Raw genomic sequence first — 17,944 nt, 5'->3', positions numbered from 1 at the left:
TTTGACTGTTTGGCATAGAGAACTACTACCAGTCAAGTAGTAATGACCTCCCTCTATGTGTTTTCCCACTACATTTATCCAACAAACATTTACTGAGCACCTCCTATGATAGATGGTAAAGATATTTGAGGCCAAGAACAAAATAATGCAGATTCTCTACCCCAACACCTAGTCAGGAGACACCCTGTAAACAATCACCTAAATAATTATAGAATCATAGATGTGTAAGCGTTAAGTAAAATTCGGGGCCCAAGAGGAAAATCCAATTTAGAGATACAGGTCCTGAGGAACGAACATTTAAGATCTACAACCAGGGAAAAGCAGAAAAGAGTTCCAAATGGGAGACCCTAAAACTGGAAAGAACTTAAGAAGTTCAAAGAATAGAAAGAAGGGGAGTGTGGCTGAGCAAGGTTTGGATTTTTTTGGTAAATGCCATGGGAAACCACTGACAGGCACGAAAAAGACATGTGTCGTGGTCAAATTATGTTTTTTAAAAAGTCTCTCCGGGGCGCCTGGGTGGCTCAGTCGGTTAAGCGTCCAACTTCGGCTCAGGTCATGATCTCACAGTTCGTGAGTTTGAGCCCCGAGTCGGGCTCTGTGCTGACAGCTCAGAGCCTGGAGCCTGCTTCACATTCTGTGTCTCCCTCTCTCTCTCTGCCCCTTCCCTGCTCATGCTGTGTCTCTCTCTCAAAAAAAAAAAAAAAAAAACATTAAAAAAAAAATTAAAAATAAATAAATAAATAAAATAAAATAAAAAGTCTCTCCGGCTACTGTGTGGATTATCAAGGAGCAAAGTGGACGCTGAGGGGACAACAGTGAAAGCCAGGAGCCCAGGCAAGAGCGATTTCAGATTTAAGCATATGAGGATAGCTTAAATTCAGGTGATGGGCAATGGGGATGGACACCAAAAAAAGTACAAGAGGTTAGAAGTAGAAGGAGAATTGTCCCGAGTTAATTTACCCAAGAAAAACTGGCACACAGAGTCAAAGACTAAAACAGAAGGGATTCGCTGACGCATAAAGGCACACATGTGAAAGCACATCTAGTCAAACTGAATCAAAAAAGCATCTTCCAGAACAGAAACACAGACCTTTTTTGCTCCCCATTCCTTTCCCGCCTCGTGATGCACAAGGAATTTAAAGATTCTCCCCATTTGAGAACCAACTCATCTAGTCAAAACTTCAAACCTCTTAAGCCTGTGCCCCATGTGTTGATACAAATCTCTCAAATAACCACAAAGGTGACTTAGTTCCATTTTCTTAAACTGTCTCGGACTGCTTCCCCATTAGTACAGGAATACAAGTATTTACGTTTCAATGCAAGAGGCCAATGCAAGAAGTATGATGCCTGTCTGCAATACAATTAGCACTCAAATGTCAGTTTCCAGCTTTTCTTCCAGACTTCGCTAAACTAGAAGCAGCTACTTTGTCAGCCTGAACAAGCTCCTCAAAGAACTCTCCCAAAAAGTCTGATCTGAACGACTGAGAGAAGAGATCATACTCCCAGTTTCCATCCTGGCCGACCCAAAGAAAAGTGTGTATTTTCAAACACAGTCCCACGGAAGTCTGGAGCATGCACAATTTCCTCATGTTCCTAGAACCCCAGTGCTTTACAGTCACACTTTAAAAGTATAATTCTTTTGTTTCAAAAATACACATCACTTTAGCAACCCTGAAATTATCATCCTGCCCACCCGCTGAGCGACCACAAAACCGTTCCGGTGGCAGTGCTTTCGAAACCTGTGGTAGCTGACCTTTACCACACTTTATTATTACAGGGCTTTGAACTTCAGGAAGTAGAAGGACAAAAGGTAGTTCATCTCTTAGACATAAAACCAGAGTGTGACCAGGGCTCCAAAAACAATCAAGTTCTCTCTTCTCTCTGAGCTGGCTTGGAATCCTAACAACAGAATACCCCCTGTTCCACAGGCAGATCCAGACATCCCTTGAGAATTACTCAAATAAGGAACCTCTTACCAACTCAGGGGTCAAAGCCTCCATCGAAACCAAACTGCTGCTACTATCAACCAGAGCAAATGGCACTGCTCTACCAACTGGGCCTTCTGTGCAGACCTCCTACAGTTCAGAGTGGAACAAGGCTCGCAATAAAACGGTCTGCCTCCAGTAAATACCAAATGCATCACAAAGGAACAAGAAAAAAAATTATTCCATGCCGACTTACTTTTCACACAAAATAGTTTAGATGCTAGAATGTGAGCACAGGAAGGATCTTGACAGATTTTTTACTCTAGGAAGTTTTCAACAGATTTCCAGGGTCTGGGAAAGATCCTTAAGTGCCTGGGGCATGGGTGGGGACACTACAACCCACAAGAGACGGAGAAGATGGGCCCTCATGCTTGTTTCAACCAGAGCAGTTTCACAGCCACCTATTTGTATTTTGCAGCTCCATTTCATGACATAAAAGGGTTTTACACCTGAAGTATTTAAACCACCAATCCATTTCAACTCCTGAGCGTTAGAGACAAAGAAGGATAAATGGAGATGTTCAGTAAGACCTGAGATGCTTTATACTAGAACCTAGACCTTGACTCCTAGTCTGGTGCTCTTACTGTCACCATGTATCGCTTATCCTAGCATAGACAAGAACACCTATGATCAGAAACGCCAATATAATTAATGCAGAGTGCAGAAATTCAACCAGCCATAACTAAAAATTCACATTCCAAACATGAAAAGCTACTTTAGTAAGCAAACAATTATAAGGATTTTCACTAAAGACACTAAAACTGACACTTCGATTAGTATCAAGGAACTCACAAACTGCTCCAAAAAGATGAAATGACCAAAGGTCAAAAAACCTGTAGAAAAATTCTTTATTCTAAATTGGCATAATGAAAAGAACTTAAACTCAAAAGGTGGGACCCTGGGTTCTACTCCCAACTTGGCCACAAGCATTTGTCACACAGATGTATAATCACAGATAAATTATTTAATTTGTTAGATGCTCTGTTTTCTATCTGCAAAATGAAAATGAACTGGATGATTTGACAGTCTTTTCTACACTAAAATTCTAAGATTCTAAGCATTTAAAAGATCATAGATTTGATAAGACTAACACAGACTATCAAAGACATTGTCTTAAAATGTCACTACCATTTTAAATGAAAGTAGAAATTCTTTTTTGTAACAAGCCAAGCCGATCAAAGTTCAAAACTCTAAAAGGAATAATAACATCGTATCTAAAACATACCTAAAATGTTTAAGCTGTTTCTAATGGCTCAGTTTCTGCCTTCCGCAATTAAGAGGAACCAGATTATGGCCATTGTCTGGGACAGATTTATTTCTAGTGTCAGCAGATTCTTTCACAGATTTATGTAGAACTGCTCTAAAGAGGGCAAGGGGGAAAAAAAGGTTCTTAGAAGTCGACTTGTTGAGCAAAAGAAAATATAACCCAAAACATGCATATTCTATTATAAAACTGATATAAAAGAAAGGTGAATTACAGGGAGAACTAGATAGCTAAGGTTTTGATGATACCATGATCTACTTTTCATCTAGCCAATGCTTACTAAGTACCTATTATGTGCCAGAGACAGGAGATACCATGAAAACAAAGTCCCTGCACTTATACACTAGTACGGAGAGACTAACAATAACCAAGTAACCAACAAGGTAATTTCTGATACTGATAGGGCTATGAAACAAACAAAAACCCTCCTAATGTTGTAGCGTTAGATGGGTAGAGATAACTTCACTGAAAAGATATTTTTGGATTAAGAACCAAAGGACAAAGGGGTGCCTGGGTAGCTCAGTCAGTTATGTGTCCAACTTCAGCTCAGGTCATGATCTCACAGCTTGTGGGTTTGAGCCCCGCATCGGGCTCTGTGCTGACAGCTCAGAGCCTGGAGCCTGCTTCAGATTCCATCTCCATCTCTCTCACTCTGCCCCTCCCATGCTCTCACACTGTCTCTTTCTCTCTCAAATATAAATAAACAGTAAAAAAATAAACAAAGGACAAGAAGTCACCATAGAGCTTTATAGTAGAAGGGCTAGCAAGTGCAGGGCCCTATGCTGGACACAAGTCTGGGGGGTTGAGAAACAAAGTAAAGACCAGGACGGCTTTAGTGACGACTAAGGGAAAAGTACCAGGACAACACATCACAGAGTAGGCAAGGGCCAGACACGATAGTGACATGAGGTAATCTCCTTTATATATTTATGTATTTACTTATTATTTTGAAAGAGAGCACATAAGCATGCATGTGCAAGGGGGCGGGGGACAGAGGGAAAGAGAAATCTTAAGCAGGCTCCACACTCAGCACAGAGGCTGACAAGGGACTCGATCCCACAACCCTGGGTTCACGACCTCATCAGAAATCGAGTCTGACGCTTAACCAAATGAGCCACCCAGGTGCCCTGTGATTTGCATTTTTAAAAGACCACTCTGCTTGCTGTGTATGTATCAAAAGTCAAATCAAAATGTTCTCTGATACTGCCTTTCAAATGACAGTCTCCATGATTTCACCGTATCTAAGTCTAGGCTTACTTCATTTGTTCTTTCGGTATTTAACAGTAACATAAATAGCTTTGAAACTGCTGTAAGTGTGGAGCTGTACCTGAATATTTTAATTGTAGTTATATAAACATTGTGAGGCTGCAATAATCATTGCTCTCTCTTCCTCCATTTGCTTTTTCCTTTCTTTTATTTGCAAACTGTGGATTTTAATGGATGGATACTTCAAGTACGGTCACCTATTTCCTAAAGATGTTTTTTATACTTAAAAAAAAAATGCTCTACATATTATAAAGATCCAACTGGGCTTGTTAATTAGGTTAAAAGACCCTGAAGGGTAAGCCCTATATCTGACACAAGGTATAATAAGTGCGAATAGCCCTAAGTAACAAAAGTGATGCATCGATGTGAGAATCATTCCACGAAAAAAAAACCAAAACTGAACGATGTTCACGTGACTGCAGTTATGCCTGACAGTAAGTGCTGTAAAGTCCAATATAGGCAACACTCACCAGTGACACAACCACCAAGTCACAAAATCATAGTAGTAGTTCAGCATCAAAGTCCAAAAATGTAGAATACTACAAAGAAGCTCAGAGTGGCTTTATAAGAACAGGGAATCCCAAGTGTAAACAACAGTATGAATCCTACCTCTAACCAATAATGGACACTGACAGCTGACTTCAGGAAAGGCTTAAGGAAAGCAATTCAAATCAAGAATTCAAAACATGGGGCACCTGGGTGGCTCAGTCAGTTGAGCATCCGACTTGGGCTCAGGTCATGATCTCATGGTTTGTGGGTTCGAGCCCCGTGTCAAACTCTGTGCTGACAGCTCAGAGCCTAGAGCCTGCTTCGGATTCTGGGTCTCCCTCTCTCTGCCACTCCCCCACTCGCACTCTGTGTGTGTCTCTCTCTCTCTCTCTCTAAAAAATAAATGAGCATTAAAAAAAAAAAGAATTCAAAGCCTGGATAGATTTCATCTATCCCATCCATCCTTGAGGACTAGCTCTGGGGACTGATGTAAACATCTACATATAAAGTGTCAAATGTACCAACACATGACACAAAACTAACTTTTATCAGACAAGAAACCCTGTGGCATACCCAAAAGGACTCCAGCTTATCAGTAAACCTTTGGTAATCATAGATACAACCACACAAATGTATCCAGAACTGAAAAAAATTCCTGTTTTCCACGAAGTAGCAAAATCACATAGATGGATAGAATTCTGACCTTGACGGCCCCACTAGAAGATATTTCCAAGCAGAGAACAGAAAATCTAGAAGCCATCCTGCACATGCTTTTTCTTGACACATAAAACTTAGGCAAAGTAAATGGCACAGGATTTCAGAGGTATCACTAGAAATCTTCCAAAGAAGCCTGATTCAGATTCTGTGTCTCCCTCTCTCTCCGCCCCTCCCCCACTCGCACTCTGTCTCTGTCTCTCAAAAATAAACATTAAAATTTAAAAAAAAAGAAATCTTCCAAAGAAAAAATGGGAAACGCAATTAAATAAGTTGTGCCTTCCTGCCCCTTATTATAGGCAAGACCCAGACCCAACTACTACTATACCACACATCCCATCACTTCCACCCTCCATTGCTGAGTGGCTCTGTACCACAACCTGGGAACAGTGGACATGATCCAACAGTGCAAACAAAAAGCTCTGGAAATAACCAAGATTTCTACACTTTTATTAGTCCTTCAAAAATGTATTTAATTCCACAAGACAAATGACCTGAACTGCTCAAAAATATCAATGCCATAAAGGACAAAACAAGGCAAGGGAACTGTTCTACATTAATAAAGATTAAAGAGACATGTCAACCAACTGAAATGCATGATTCTTGACTGGATACTGGACTGAAAATATAAGCTATAAAGAATATTTGGGAGGGGCGCCGGGGTGGCTCAGTCGGTTAAGCATCTGACTTCGGCTCAGGTCATGATCTCACTACTCGTGGGTTCAAGCCCCACATCAGGCTCTGCGCTGATAGCTCTGGAGCCTGCTCTGGATTCTGTGTCTCCCTCTCTCTCTGCCCCTCCCCTGCTCCTGCTGTCTCTGTCTCTCAAAAATAAATAAAATGTTGAAAAAAAATTTTTAAAGTAAAAAAAATAAAAAGAATATTTGGGGAAGTAGGGACAATTTGAATATGGATTACATATTAAATACTACTGTATCAATGTTAGTTTTCTTAACTGTGATAATAAAATTATGGTTATGTAGAATAATGAAGTACCAGTTCTCGCTAATACTTGCAAATAGTTTGGGGGGGGGAGGGGAAGGCATGCATATGTAGAGAGGGATAAAGCAAATGTGGCCAAGTTATAAAGACAAAACTCAGTTCTTACCCTCAAGGTGTTCATAGAAAAAGGTATTTCTCCTCCCAATATAGAAATATGCCATCAACATGCATATTTGTTATATATGCAATACAATCATAATTATAATACCTATGTACCATTATGTTATATACAACAATATATAATAGAAAAATGCCATTAACGAGCAATTGAAGATAACCTAAAGAAACACCCAAAAAGCTAGCATTTATTAAGGACTGGTTCTGTAGCAGGGATGCAGACACTACCATAAAGAAGAGTTAAATCTGTCCCAGGTTATAAACCTAGGTTTTGAACTCAGGGCTCTGTCTCTACCAAGGCTCGGTTCCTGACCCTACATTATGCTGCCTCTTAACAAAAAAAAAAAAAAAAAAAAAAAAAGGCCAAAATATTATAAATAATATAGAAAACAGCACAGACATGGAATATAAGATGCATCTGAAATATACATAAAGTATACATAAAGATCAAATTTTATGATAGCAGGTTATGTAACTGGTATTTGCTCAAGTGTTTAATTTGAATTAAAGAAAATAAGTCCATCAAGAAAATAAAACAAGGGGCGCCTGGGTGGCTCAGTCGATTGAGCGTCTGACTTCAGCTCAGGTCACAATCTCACAGCCCGTGAGTTCGAGCCCCACATCTGGCTCATTGCTGTCAGCGCAGAGCCCACTTCTGTCCTCTGTCCCCCTCTCTCTGCCCCTCCCCTGTTCACACTCTCTCAAAAATGAATAAACATTTAAAAAGGAAAGAAAAGGAAACTAAAAGGGAAAAGTCTGTATATAGACTATTGCAATTTATAACCACATTATGGACGCAGTAAAAGGGTCAGCATCAAATTTTCAGCTTCCTCAACAGGTCATCTTATGACTAAATCAGGTCAGCAAACTACAGCCCCAAGCCAAATCTGGCCCTCTCACAGTCTTTGAAAATAAAGTTTTATTGGAACACAACCTGTCCATCCCTTTATGAATGGTCTATGGCTGCTTTATTGCTACAATGGCAGAGGTGAAGAACTACGATAGAGACAGTATGATCCCCAAAACCTAAAAGATTATCTGGCGCTTTACAGAAAGTAGGTCAACCCCTGGTTTAAATGATAGCCATATAAACTAGCCTCCTTAGTGCAGCAGGCAGCATGTCAGTCTCCTAAATGACAGCCATGTATATCACAAGTAATAGAAAAATAATTAGCCTGTTCATTTCAGCTCTATTTAAGCTTTATTATGAACTCTACCTGACTTAACTTCTCTTCCTTTGTAATTAGCGTCACTTAAGAAAACACTAATGAGTTTTTGAATTTCCACAAGTATGTTCACACGTCAGTTATTTTCCATAGAGTAGGTCTTATTTTAGCTGCCCGGTAATTTATCTTTCACAATACTATTACAAACAAAACCCTAATTAAAGCACATTTGCAGTTATCCCCACACATACTTATCCCTCCATTGCACACAATCTGCAAAGACATAGACAAAGAAAAGATGAATACAGACAAAATAGCTGATAGGACTAAATAATTCCTAAAACCCTGTTCGCCCTAGAACATCTCAAGGTGCCATCTGGCACCAACAGAATCAGAATCACCTGCCTATTAGAAATGTAAATTGATGGGCCTCATATCAGACCTACCAGGTGACTTACACTAAAAGTTTAAGAACAGAGTTGCTATCACTTACCTTGAGTGTGAAAAGGCTGATTCGGCCGGGCAGTTTATAAAATAGCCCCTCTCCTCCTCTTGAATTGGAATGTAGCATGGCATTGAGACATGCAAGAGGGGATGTCCCACTGTGAAAACATACAAGGATGGATGAGGGCTATATAAATCTATATGCCTACTTACTCAAAGATCTAATACCCTCTAACTCGTTCTTAAACCAAGAAGAAAAGAGCAAGAAATATAGCAGAAAAGGGCCCATAACAATTCCACTTTGAAAGTAGTAAAACAGCAACGAATGAAGTTCCCATCAATCACACCCGGATAAGACATGTCATGTGATTCCCTTGTTCCACACCTGACACTTCCTTAGTGCCTTTTGACAATACCAACCAAGTTCTCAAGAGACTTAGAAAAAGCACACAATGACTGTTGAAGTTCAACGAGTCTTTTTAAAAAACACAGTACCCAGTATTTTTATTAAATTTTAATATTAATTAAAAAGAAATCTGTGTTTCCTTGCCTCTGTATTCCAACCTGTATGTATCATGCTCAGAAGCTGCCACATATTATCAACACAAAGACCACAGAATCAATGCCAGCGTCCAAGAAAATAAGCATACCTTTTCATCCCCAGTTAAGTATTTTCTAATAAGCACACAAAAGAACAATATTTCATTTGCTTTTCCTCTATTCTCAAGGGGAAAGGATGGGTTTTATTCTACATCTACCCAGGAGCAATCACTTAAGTTGGAACATAAAAAGAAAAGTAAGTCAAATGGACTTGGTACCCAACAATGTTCAAACATTAAACCAAGAAAGATAAAAAGGGAAAAAGAATTATTAAGCTATCTCACAGTCCCTGCTACAACAGTTGCTTCCAAAACAATGATAACTGAGTTGGAGGCTACTTACTGAATCTTAAAATAGAACAGCTGTCAAAAACACAGACAAACGTCCATTATTAACACTAACAGAGTGTGGCACCTGCACGTTAGTGCTAGGGTTCACCTGAGCACCTTCTCTTCCCTCTCCCCAGTATGCAGAAAATATATAAAGATCTTAAGTAAAGCCTCTTAAGATTTTTCGGAACCAGAGGCCTTAATTTATGCAGTGTTAAAAATAAATTCTGAGTCTAAAAAAGCCATTTAAAAAAAAAACCTATTACTTATTCTGCTTTGGAACACACTGGATGCTAAAAAAAAAAAAAATAATTCACCAAGAACCAATCTCTAAAAGGAACCTTGGCAGAATCTGGAGTATCCAGTGGGTGTGCTAGCATCTCTGCTACGAGGGGGCGTGGCATGCCGGCAAAGTCCTTCAGCAGAACAGTGACTCCCACACACTAGACCTCTGTCTACAAATTACAGAGCTGCTCACTCATCACAAGCTACCATGACTGCTTCCCTAATTCCTATAAGAGCAAGGAGCAGAAACAATTTAAGGTTCTCAGTTCCATCTGTCCCAAAGGGACTAATTTACCTTCTATAGGTATAGTGGTCCAACAGCAGTGCAGACGGCAGCATGATGGGAAATAGCCCGTAAAAACAAAAATAAAGCACAATTATAACGCTACACAGTGCACAGGTACTATTTAAATGAATGTGATCTAGGTAATCCTGGTCTTCCCTCCCCACAAACTGTCAACTTGAGAAGATTTGAACTGATGACTGGAAAGTGAGCATCTTTTGACCCTAAAAGGTCAATTTCAAGCAGATAAAGCTGAACCAGCAAAAACATATGTTGTTTGTTCTGAGTCCCAAGAAGGGACACTGTTGTGCTCTCCTCTTTCATTTAAATTAAAAACAAAACAAACAAACAAACAAACAAACAGGTTGGGGTGAGAGTGAAGAGAGAAAAGGATTAAAGACAGCTGCTGATTTGCATGCCTGCTACTCCTCTGGTTTCTAACTTGTTGCTGCTTTAGGAAAACTACATCACAGGAGACTAAAATCAAGGTCACTGTAAAATTTAGTATATTCCCTACGATAAATGGCTAGAATCAGTAGGGAGGAAAAAAAGGTCAGTGGCTGTTATAGTGATGAGACCACCCTTCTTTGATCCTAAAATAAAGGACTTCAGAGATATAGAAAGAAGGGCAGAAAAATACAGAAGGGAAAAAAAGAAGGAAGTTTTAAACAAGACAGAGCCTATCAGGGTCTGCCCCTTCTCTATTACTAAAATCCGCAATAGAGAATACAAAAGAAAATGTGCAGACTCCTTACACAAAGAACACATTCCGTGTCGAGATTTAAAGAAGAACAAGAAGAAAAGGGAAACTGCTGCATCTCTAATGAAAACAAATGGATGTTCACCCACTCTCACCCTCCACTCAGAGGAGACACAGCCTGGGAGATAGTTCCATACCACGCCAGGCGTGGGGCAGGAGCGGGGGGGGGGGGGGGGGGGGGGCGGGGAGGAGGCATATGTGCACTTACTCATGTCCCTATGTATCTACAGAAAGACACAAGTCCTATGAAATCCTCATGCTGAGCAGCAAGAACAATACATTATTTAAGAAATGTTGGCTACTATTGTTAAAAAAAAAAAAAAAAAAGAACAATACAAACCTCATTTCCTTTAGTCCTTCTGCTTCTATGACCTGCAGAATCTGTTTTGGTGTCATTGGAGCATCTGAGTAGTTTTCTAGTACCTGAAGAAGAAATACAAATGTTCTGATTTCAGTGTGTAATTTCCATTTATATCCATCAGTCTGTATCACTGGCTACAGTTCTGCTGTGAGATACCACTGCTGACAATTTGGTCCCTCCATAGTTAAAACTGCTTCAGGAACCAAATTACGTATGTATCTATCTAGTTGCTAAAAGTCACTGAAATTAGCATAAACAGTCTAATTCTTAATTCTAAAAACACACATCTTCTTAGCATACATGCTCTGGTACGTGGGTGGGGCCTCAGCAACCCTGGTTACCGCCTAACCTCACGTTGTTCACATGACTAAACCACAGAATACGTAGGGCTATACAATAAATGACAAGACAGAAATACATTCAGATTTTCTTTCCCAAGGAAGTCTGTTTAGTAGCCGTATTTTTTTTTATTTAAAAAAATTTTTTTTTAATGTTTATTTATTTTTGAGACAGAGAGAGACAGAGCATGAGCAGGAAAGGGGCAGAGAGAGAGAGGGAGACACAGAATGCGAAGCAGGGTCCAGGCTCTGAGCTGTCAGCACAGAGCCCGACGCGGGGCTCGAACTCATGGAGTGTGAGATCATGACCTGAGCCGAAGTCCGACGCTTAACCGACTGAGCCACCCAGGCGCCCCTAGTTGCCGTATTTTTAAGTGATGGTTTTTGCCACTGTGTTGTGAAATCCTGGTGATAACTGCCACGGTACATTTTGCCATTTGGCAACATGATGCTCTGATTCTGCATGATGGGGGCAGGCAAAGCAATGGGAAACAGAGCATCCCATCTACGTTGGCATCATCTGCAACAGGGTCGTGGCAGCAGTTTCTTAGTGAGCAACCACATCTCTCTCACATGAAGGTGCAGGGAAGTTCTGGAAATGCTGTCCTTCTCGGGGAGAAAAAAGAGGCTGCCAGTAGCTTCGTACTGTCTCTACCAGTAGCTGCTCACGTAACTCCAAACCACACCAATACCTTGCAGTCACTTTAACAACTGTAACAACTAAGTACTAGTTTGTCTCAAATAAAATGTAAAGCAAGCAGTCTGACAGGACTGTTGCTAAAGGTTCTCCCTATGGAAGAACATGAGCCCCTAGCGCTAATGGAAGTAAGTCATGCTTTGGAGAAGCAGGTGCTGAAATAAAGCCCCTATTTACCATGGTCCCATTGTTAACCTCTCTTTGCAATTTTTACATTCTCTTCGGGTAGCATTAGCACCTCTCGTAGCTTCAACTACTACCTATATTCTGCTAACTCCCAAATATTTACCTCTGGCCTGGGTTTCTCCCCCAGCTTCTGACTCAAACATTCAGGTCTGTACTGACATTCCCCCCTTGATCATCTGTTCTAATCTAACTGGCAACTCCAATTAATCGTGCCTCTTCCTCCATATCTCTGCCCTTGATTGACAACCTGTCCACTCACCTAACGCAGAAACCTAGGCAGCACTCCTACTCTCGGCTGTCCCCAGTTCCTTCCCTGACCCGATATACAGGCCCTTCACTAATACTCCCATAACCAGCCCCGCTTTCCTCAAATGCATTCTTCCTTCTCTGCCATCCTTCACTTAACAAATACACGAAATATTTACTTGTGCCAGGGACAATTCTAGGAATTCAACATAAACAAGACCAAATCCCAGCTACCTGCTATAGTCTGAGGTCAACCCTACAAAACAAACCTGCCCTCATCACTTTCCCACCTTAAACTCCTTCAAAAGCAACCTAATCATATACAGGAAAAGCTGAAGCTTCTGAAGAGTTCACCACCTCACTGGAAAAGCACAGGCTATATAGAACCAGACGGACCTGGATTCAAATTCTTGCCTGCTAAACTTAGGCACCTTATCTACCCAACTTGAGCCTAAATTCCCTCACTTGTGATGGAAGGATACTGATGTCTTCCTGTAAGAGTTGTTAAACAGATTAGAGATAATGGAAGTAAGTGCCTATGGTGCCTGGCACACGAGGTCCTCAGAATCCGGTGCCTGCCTGTCTCTCTACCTCACTGCCAAACTGATAATCCACAAGCTTCACGTTCCAACAACTGTGTGTAGTTCTACCCAATTCCCACACTCTCCACCCTGTGCACAAGCACATGTGCGAGCGCACACACACGGCTGCTATTTCTTGTCACTAGCTCCTGCTAACATCATCTGTGATGGCCCTAACTTCCGCTCACCCTTCAAGATTCAGTTTGGAAAGCACCTTCCTCCAGGAAGCCTTCTCTGATCCCTGCCAAGCAGAGTTAAATGTCTGCTTTCAGTGTCCTCCCAGTCCACAACACATAATTTACCTTCCAAAGTAGGGCACTTGTGAGTGAAAGAGAGAAAGTAGTCATAATTATGCCTGGACAATAAGCATGAACCAGGATGTCTGTTTATCATTTGTACATCTACAATGGCACTTAGAGAGCAAGGAGTAAAATGCTACTCATGGGTCTAGACCTTCTCCACTCCCAGAAGACCATAAGCTCCTCAAAGGCAAACCTTATTCACCTCTGTATTCTAAGTACCTAAGAGCCAAGTTAAGCAGTACTGACTTGAAACAAATCCACAACAAACCCTGGTTACAAGCTACTAATGCTCACTGCCACAGGTATCACTTCTTTGATACTAAATGTGAGTTGAGCTAGTCAATTTCTGTACCATAATTTTTTTTTTTTTAAAAAAGCATGACTCTGAAAAATCAGTTACCAATTATTTAAGCAACAGTCAGGATGAGCCTGAGAATCTGAGAGAAAACAAAATCTCTAAAACGAAGTTACATCAAAAGATACAAAGTATTCACTTTTATTATAATTGTGTATGCCTCCAGCTTTTAGTACAAGAACAATTCAGCAGTGTTCTATTTCTAGTCTCTTTCTAGCACACTTTAAAAAAAAAAGTATCTCTTCTCCTACTTCAAAGAGAAAAAAAAAAATGTTTGATGTAAGAATGGTCAGTCATGAATCAAAGTGAAAGATAAAGCGTACAATGAAGAGTGTCTCAAAGCCAGGGAGAATCCATTTAAGGACATTCAATTTAAAGGGAAACCCCCTTGGCTATTTCTCCCAAACAAATTGTTCCTAACAAGCAAGAGGATTTACACTATCCAACCCTCTAAAGTCTACCTCTTATATCTAGAAAAGACAATACTACAGAATGTTTCAAAGAGGAGTATCTACTTATCAACAACATAATTAACATCTGCAAAAATCAATCTCTTGAGGTATACTACCCTACTGAACTTCTCCAGGAGTCTCTTCTTTCCTACCCAAATAGTTTTTAAAAGAGTTCCTAGTATCACTCTAGCCACGAATCTAATCAAGGTCAGGAGCAATATGAAACCGCCCCAAAGCAAGTGCCTCTGATTGCCATGGCAAGCAGTCCAAATTCACCTGTCCAAAGAGTAGATTTAATCAACCTCCCTACCCTTACAGCTTTCTCTAGTCAAGATGCTCTCTGTCCAGCATAAGCTCTCACAAACTCTCTAGCACTCCAGGTTGCAAAAATTTTCTTTACATGGGGAGAGAATGCTAAAAAGTTACCCCTCACCCACCAAGTGGTCCCATCCAAATGGACAGAAAATTCTAACAGAAAAACAGTACAGATATGCACAATTATGCACCATGTTTCCAAAAGTCCTCTTTCACATGTTCAAGGGCACTACAAAGTAATTCCCATTCATATTATTCTTTAACGAAGAGCCATAAAACAAAAAGAGAACAAAAAGAGAAAGAACTTGGATAATCTGGCATGCAGTTGAGCCAATGGTAAAACAGAAACAGCAATCTGGATACTGGCGTTCAGATCACATCACAGTTAAGTTCGAGAACCTGAAGAGGCTTAACAGAATAGTGGACCCCAAGTTCCTGAAGTCTTTCATCTAGTAAGAGCCAACAGAGCTTTGAGACAAACTTTAAAATTCCATCAGAACATAAATAACACAGGATTTAAAGGTACTTTCACCTACCTCTAACAAGTAACTCTGGCAAGCAAATTTCCTCTTGGTGCCCAGAGTCATAAACACCTACATAACAGGGACTCGGGAGGAGAATTCCAATGAACACCCAAGAGTCAACCTCGAGGAGAAAGAGAGCAAGCACATCCTTTGGCTCTCCCCTACTCTCCTTCAGGCTTAAATTTGTTTCCAAGTGAAGCAACACTGGAGAAATCCTAAAATTTCCAAGAGATCTCAAAGCCAGCCACAGCTTTCAATTTTGACCGAATCAAAAAAATATTTAGGAACTTCAAAATCTCCAATTTTCATATGCCAAACCAAAACAAATGAACTGAAGCATGAAACTTGAGCACACAAACAACTGCTATTTCTGTTCACTGGGCAACAAGTGCCTGGGGAAGACAATCAGGAACACCAGTGAAAATTCTCTTACAAACCCAACAGCTTTAGTTCTTGTAAGTCAGTAACTGAGCTTCATACACCCCAGGTAAGAAGAAGGTGTACCTACCACAGACCTGTAACAACACTCAACACACAGCCATCTCTGTCTGCACACCTCTGAGGCAGGAACCTCACTTCCCAAAATAAAGCAAAAGACTAGAAGATGAAGCTTCCTTCACAATCAAAAAGTCAATTATAGTAATTACGTATCAACAACAGGGTGCCAAGAGGAATGTATGCTATCCACACTATAACCCTGCTATGTGACACTTGAGGAAGTGACATCTCTGGGAGAAGTATGAACTATTACTATTGTCATCCGCAAGATTTTATGAGAACACGTCTCACAGTATCTTAGCTTTGTGGGTGCAAATCCAAAAGGAAGGTATTTCACTTACAAGTCCTCTGACGCTGTGAAAAAACTCACAACCCTCCTCACCAGGCAGCTTCCAACACTCAAATTCCAAACACTCTCTCCTTTGCTAAGTTCTCAGCGAGCAGTATCTTCAAACAGAGGTACTTGGTCTTTGTCCAACACTTCATGTCTACATGCACCAGTACGCTAAGGAGTGGACTCACACATACATTCTTTGCAAAGTAGAGGCACTCTGTGCACAGTGCCTATCTGGCTCCAGTCTGGCTTAGGAAGTAAAACACTCTAGTCAGCGTTTCTCAAAGTGCGGTCCGGGGCCACCTGCATTACAGGCAACACAGGAACCTGGTTAAAATGAAGACACTCAGACTCTACTCCGGAACCTCGGACTCAGAAGATCTTAAGTAGGGCCCTAGGACGAGCGTTCCTAAAAACCTCCCAGATGTCCAAGACGCTAAAGTTTGAGAACCACTACTCAAGGTTCCAGCAGGGAGTAAGCACTTGCTTCCCTCCACACACCTGGTTTAGATTGGGAAGGCTCAAAATGCCACTCGCGTCCTCAAAATTGGGGGTGTTTTCCCACCCCTAGAGTCAAACGCACCACCCCATTGCCCACCAGGAAGCGAGGGAGGAGCTTCCGACCCTTCCCGGAAACCTAATTCCCCCGAGTGCGTAAACGAAGCTTCCCCAGACCCCCAGACGCTGCCAAATAGTGGGGGAGGGGAGGGAGGGGAGGCTGGGGCCCCGCCGCCCAGAGGGGGAGGAGTCGGCCCTGCCAGCTCGCCCCTCCGCAGGAATTTAAGGGGTGGGGGGAGCCGCAGAAAAAGGCGCCACATCCAACCGGCGGGGGACCTCTCCCCACCCAACGCCGGGCGGTAGGGGTGGGGGGGGAGGGGGTCCCGTTCCTAGAGAATTGGTGGCCCCGCCCCCTCCTGCAGTGGGCAGGGCTTCGCCCCTCCCCCTCCCGGTGGAGGGGGCTCGGCGAGCCCACCCCCCGCGTCCCCCACTGAACCCCCTCGGCGACCCGCCTCACCAGGCGCGCGGCCTCGGCCCACGTGCGCTCCTTCTTCCTCTTCTGTTTGTCCTTCATCCTCCTCCTCCCCGGCGGCGGCGGCGGCGGCGGCTCCACGCGGGACCTCCGGGCGGGGCGGGTGGCGGCGGCGCGGGGCTGGGGCACCGGCGGCGGCGGGGGGCGCGTGGCGGCGGCGGCGCGCGAGGACTCGGGTGCGGCCGGGCAGAGGGGGCGGGCGTGCGGGGACCGGCTGGCGCGAGACCCGGCGCGAGGGCGGCGATGGGGGAGGGGTGGCGGCGGCTCCACGCGCCCGCGCTGCGTCAGTCGCCCACGGCGGCGGCGGCGGCGGCGGCGGCGGCGGCAGCCCCGCGATCGCTAAGGAATGCGGCGGCTCCGCATAACCACGGGGTCAGAGGTCACGGCTCCAGCCTCCGCTTTCCCGCTCTGCTGAGGGGCCGAGACAGGACTGCCGGCGGGGCGGGAAGGCGAGACGCGGCTTTCCCTTCGGCGCCCGGGTGTGTGCGTGTCTGCCGTGGGTGTGTGTGTGTGTGAGTGTGTGTGAAGAGTGAGGAGGGGGAGTGTGGGGGTTTTTTTTTTTTTTTGAACAAAAACAAACCGAAAAGGCGGCTGGGAATTGTAGTCCCGACTGCCTCTCTGGCCTCCCCGGCTCCGGAAGAATATGGCTGCATGAAGCGCTTGGACCACACTTCCCGGCGTACCTCTCGCGGCCCGTCTTTTCCGCCCTCCCCTCCCTTCCTCCGCCTCGCGCAAACCTCGGTAAAGAAGGGGGACGGGTAGTCGTTCGGGGAAGAGACTGGGCGGAGTCTCGCGAGGTGCGGGAACTGGATGCGAGCCTGAGGCATTCTGGGAGGCAATGCTGGGAAGGGGCGGTGGCTGGGCTCCCCTGCCACACTTAACCCCTTCGGCGCTTCTCGTCTCCGGGCCCCCGGGCGGTTAAGGGTGAGGATGGAGAACTGGTAGCTCGACTCCCAGGGCCCACTTTATGCCTCTCCCCGCCTAAACGGTTCTCACTGACACTTCAAAAAGATGACAAGGG

At 43.2% G+C, this 17,944-nt stretch overlaps 1 protein-coding gene across 4 annotated transcripts in view; it reads right to left on the bottom strand.

Moving 5' to 3' along the window:
• The window catches only part of ASXL1 (ASXL transcriptional regulator 1), a 78,845-nt gene extending 61,375 nt beyond the window's left edge, over positions 1 to 17,470 (bottom strand). Inside the window, exons 1-3 of one of the 4 annotated variants that reach the window (XM_058685264.1) lie at positions 16,909 to 17,470; positions 11,045 to 11,127; positions 8,497 to 8,605 (exon numbers count right to left, since the gene is read on the bottom strand). In XM_058685264.1, coding sequence (XP_058541247.1) covers positions 8,497 to 8,605; positions 11,045 to 11,127; positions 16,909 to 16,965 — 249 coding nt within the window. In that variant the 5' untranslated portion in view covers positions 16,966 to 17,470. Of the gene's footprint in view, positions 1 to 8,496; positions 8,606 to 9,956; positions 10,798 to 11,044; positions 11,128 to 15,073; positions 15,140 to 16,908 lie in introns of those variants that run through there. The other 3 variants (XM_058685267.1, XM_058685265.1, XM_058685266.1) reach the window with 3 other exon arrangements.
• Between the last annotated feature and the right edge of the window lie 474 nt (positions 17,471 to 17,944).

This window comes from Neofelis nebulosa, chromosome 9 (assembly GCF_028018385.1).
Source record: "Neofelis nebulosa isolate mNeoNeb1 chromosome 9, mNeoNeb1.pri, whole genome shotgun sequence".
Taxonomy (NCBI): domain Eukaryota; kingdom Metazoa; phylum Chordata; class Mammalia; order Carnivora; family Felidae; genus Neofelis; species Neofelis nebulosa.
The sequence above is the reverse complement of the archived record's forward strand: the minus strand, read 5'-3'. Positions and strand labels throughout refer to the sequence as shown.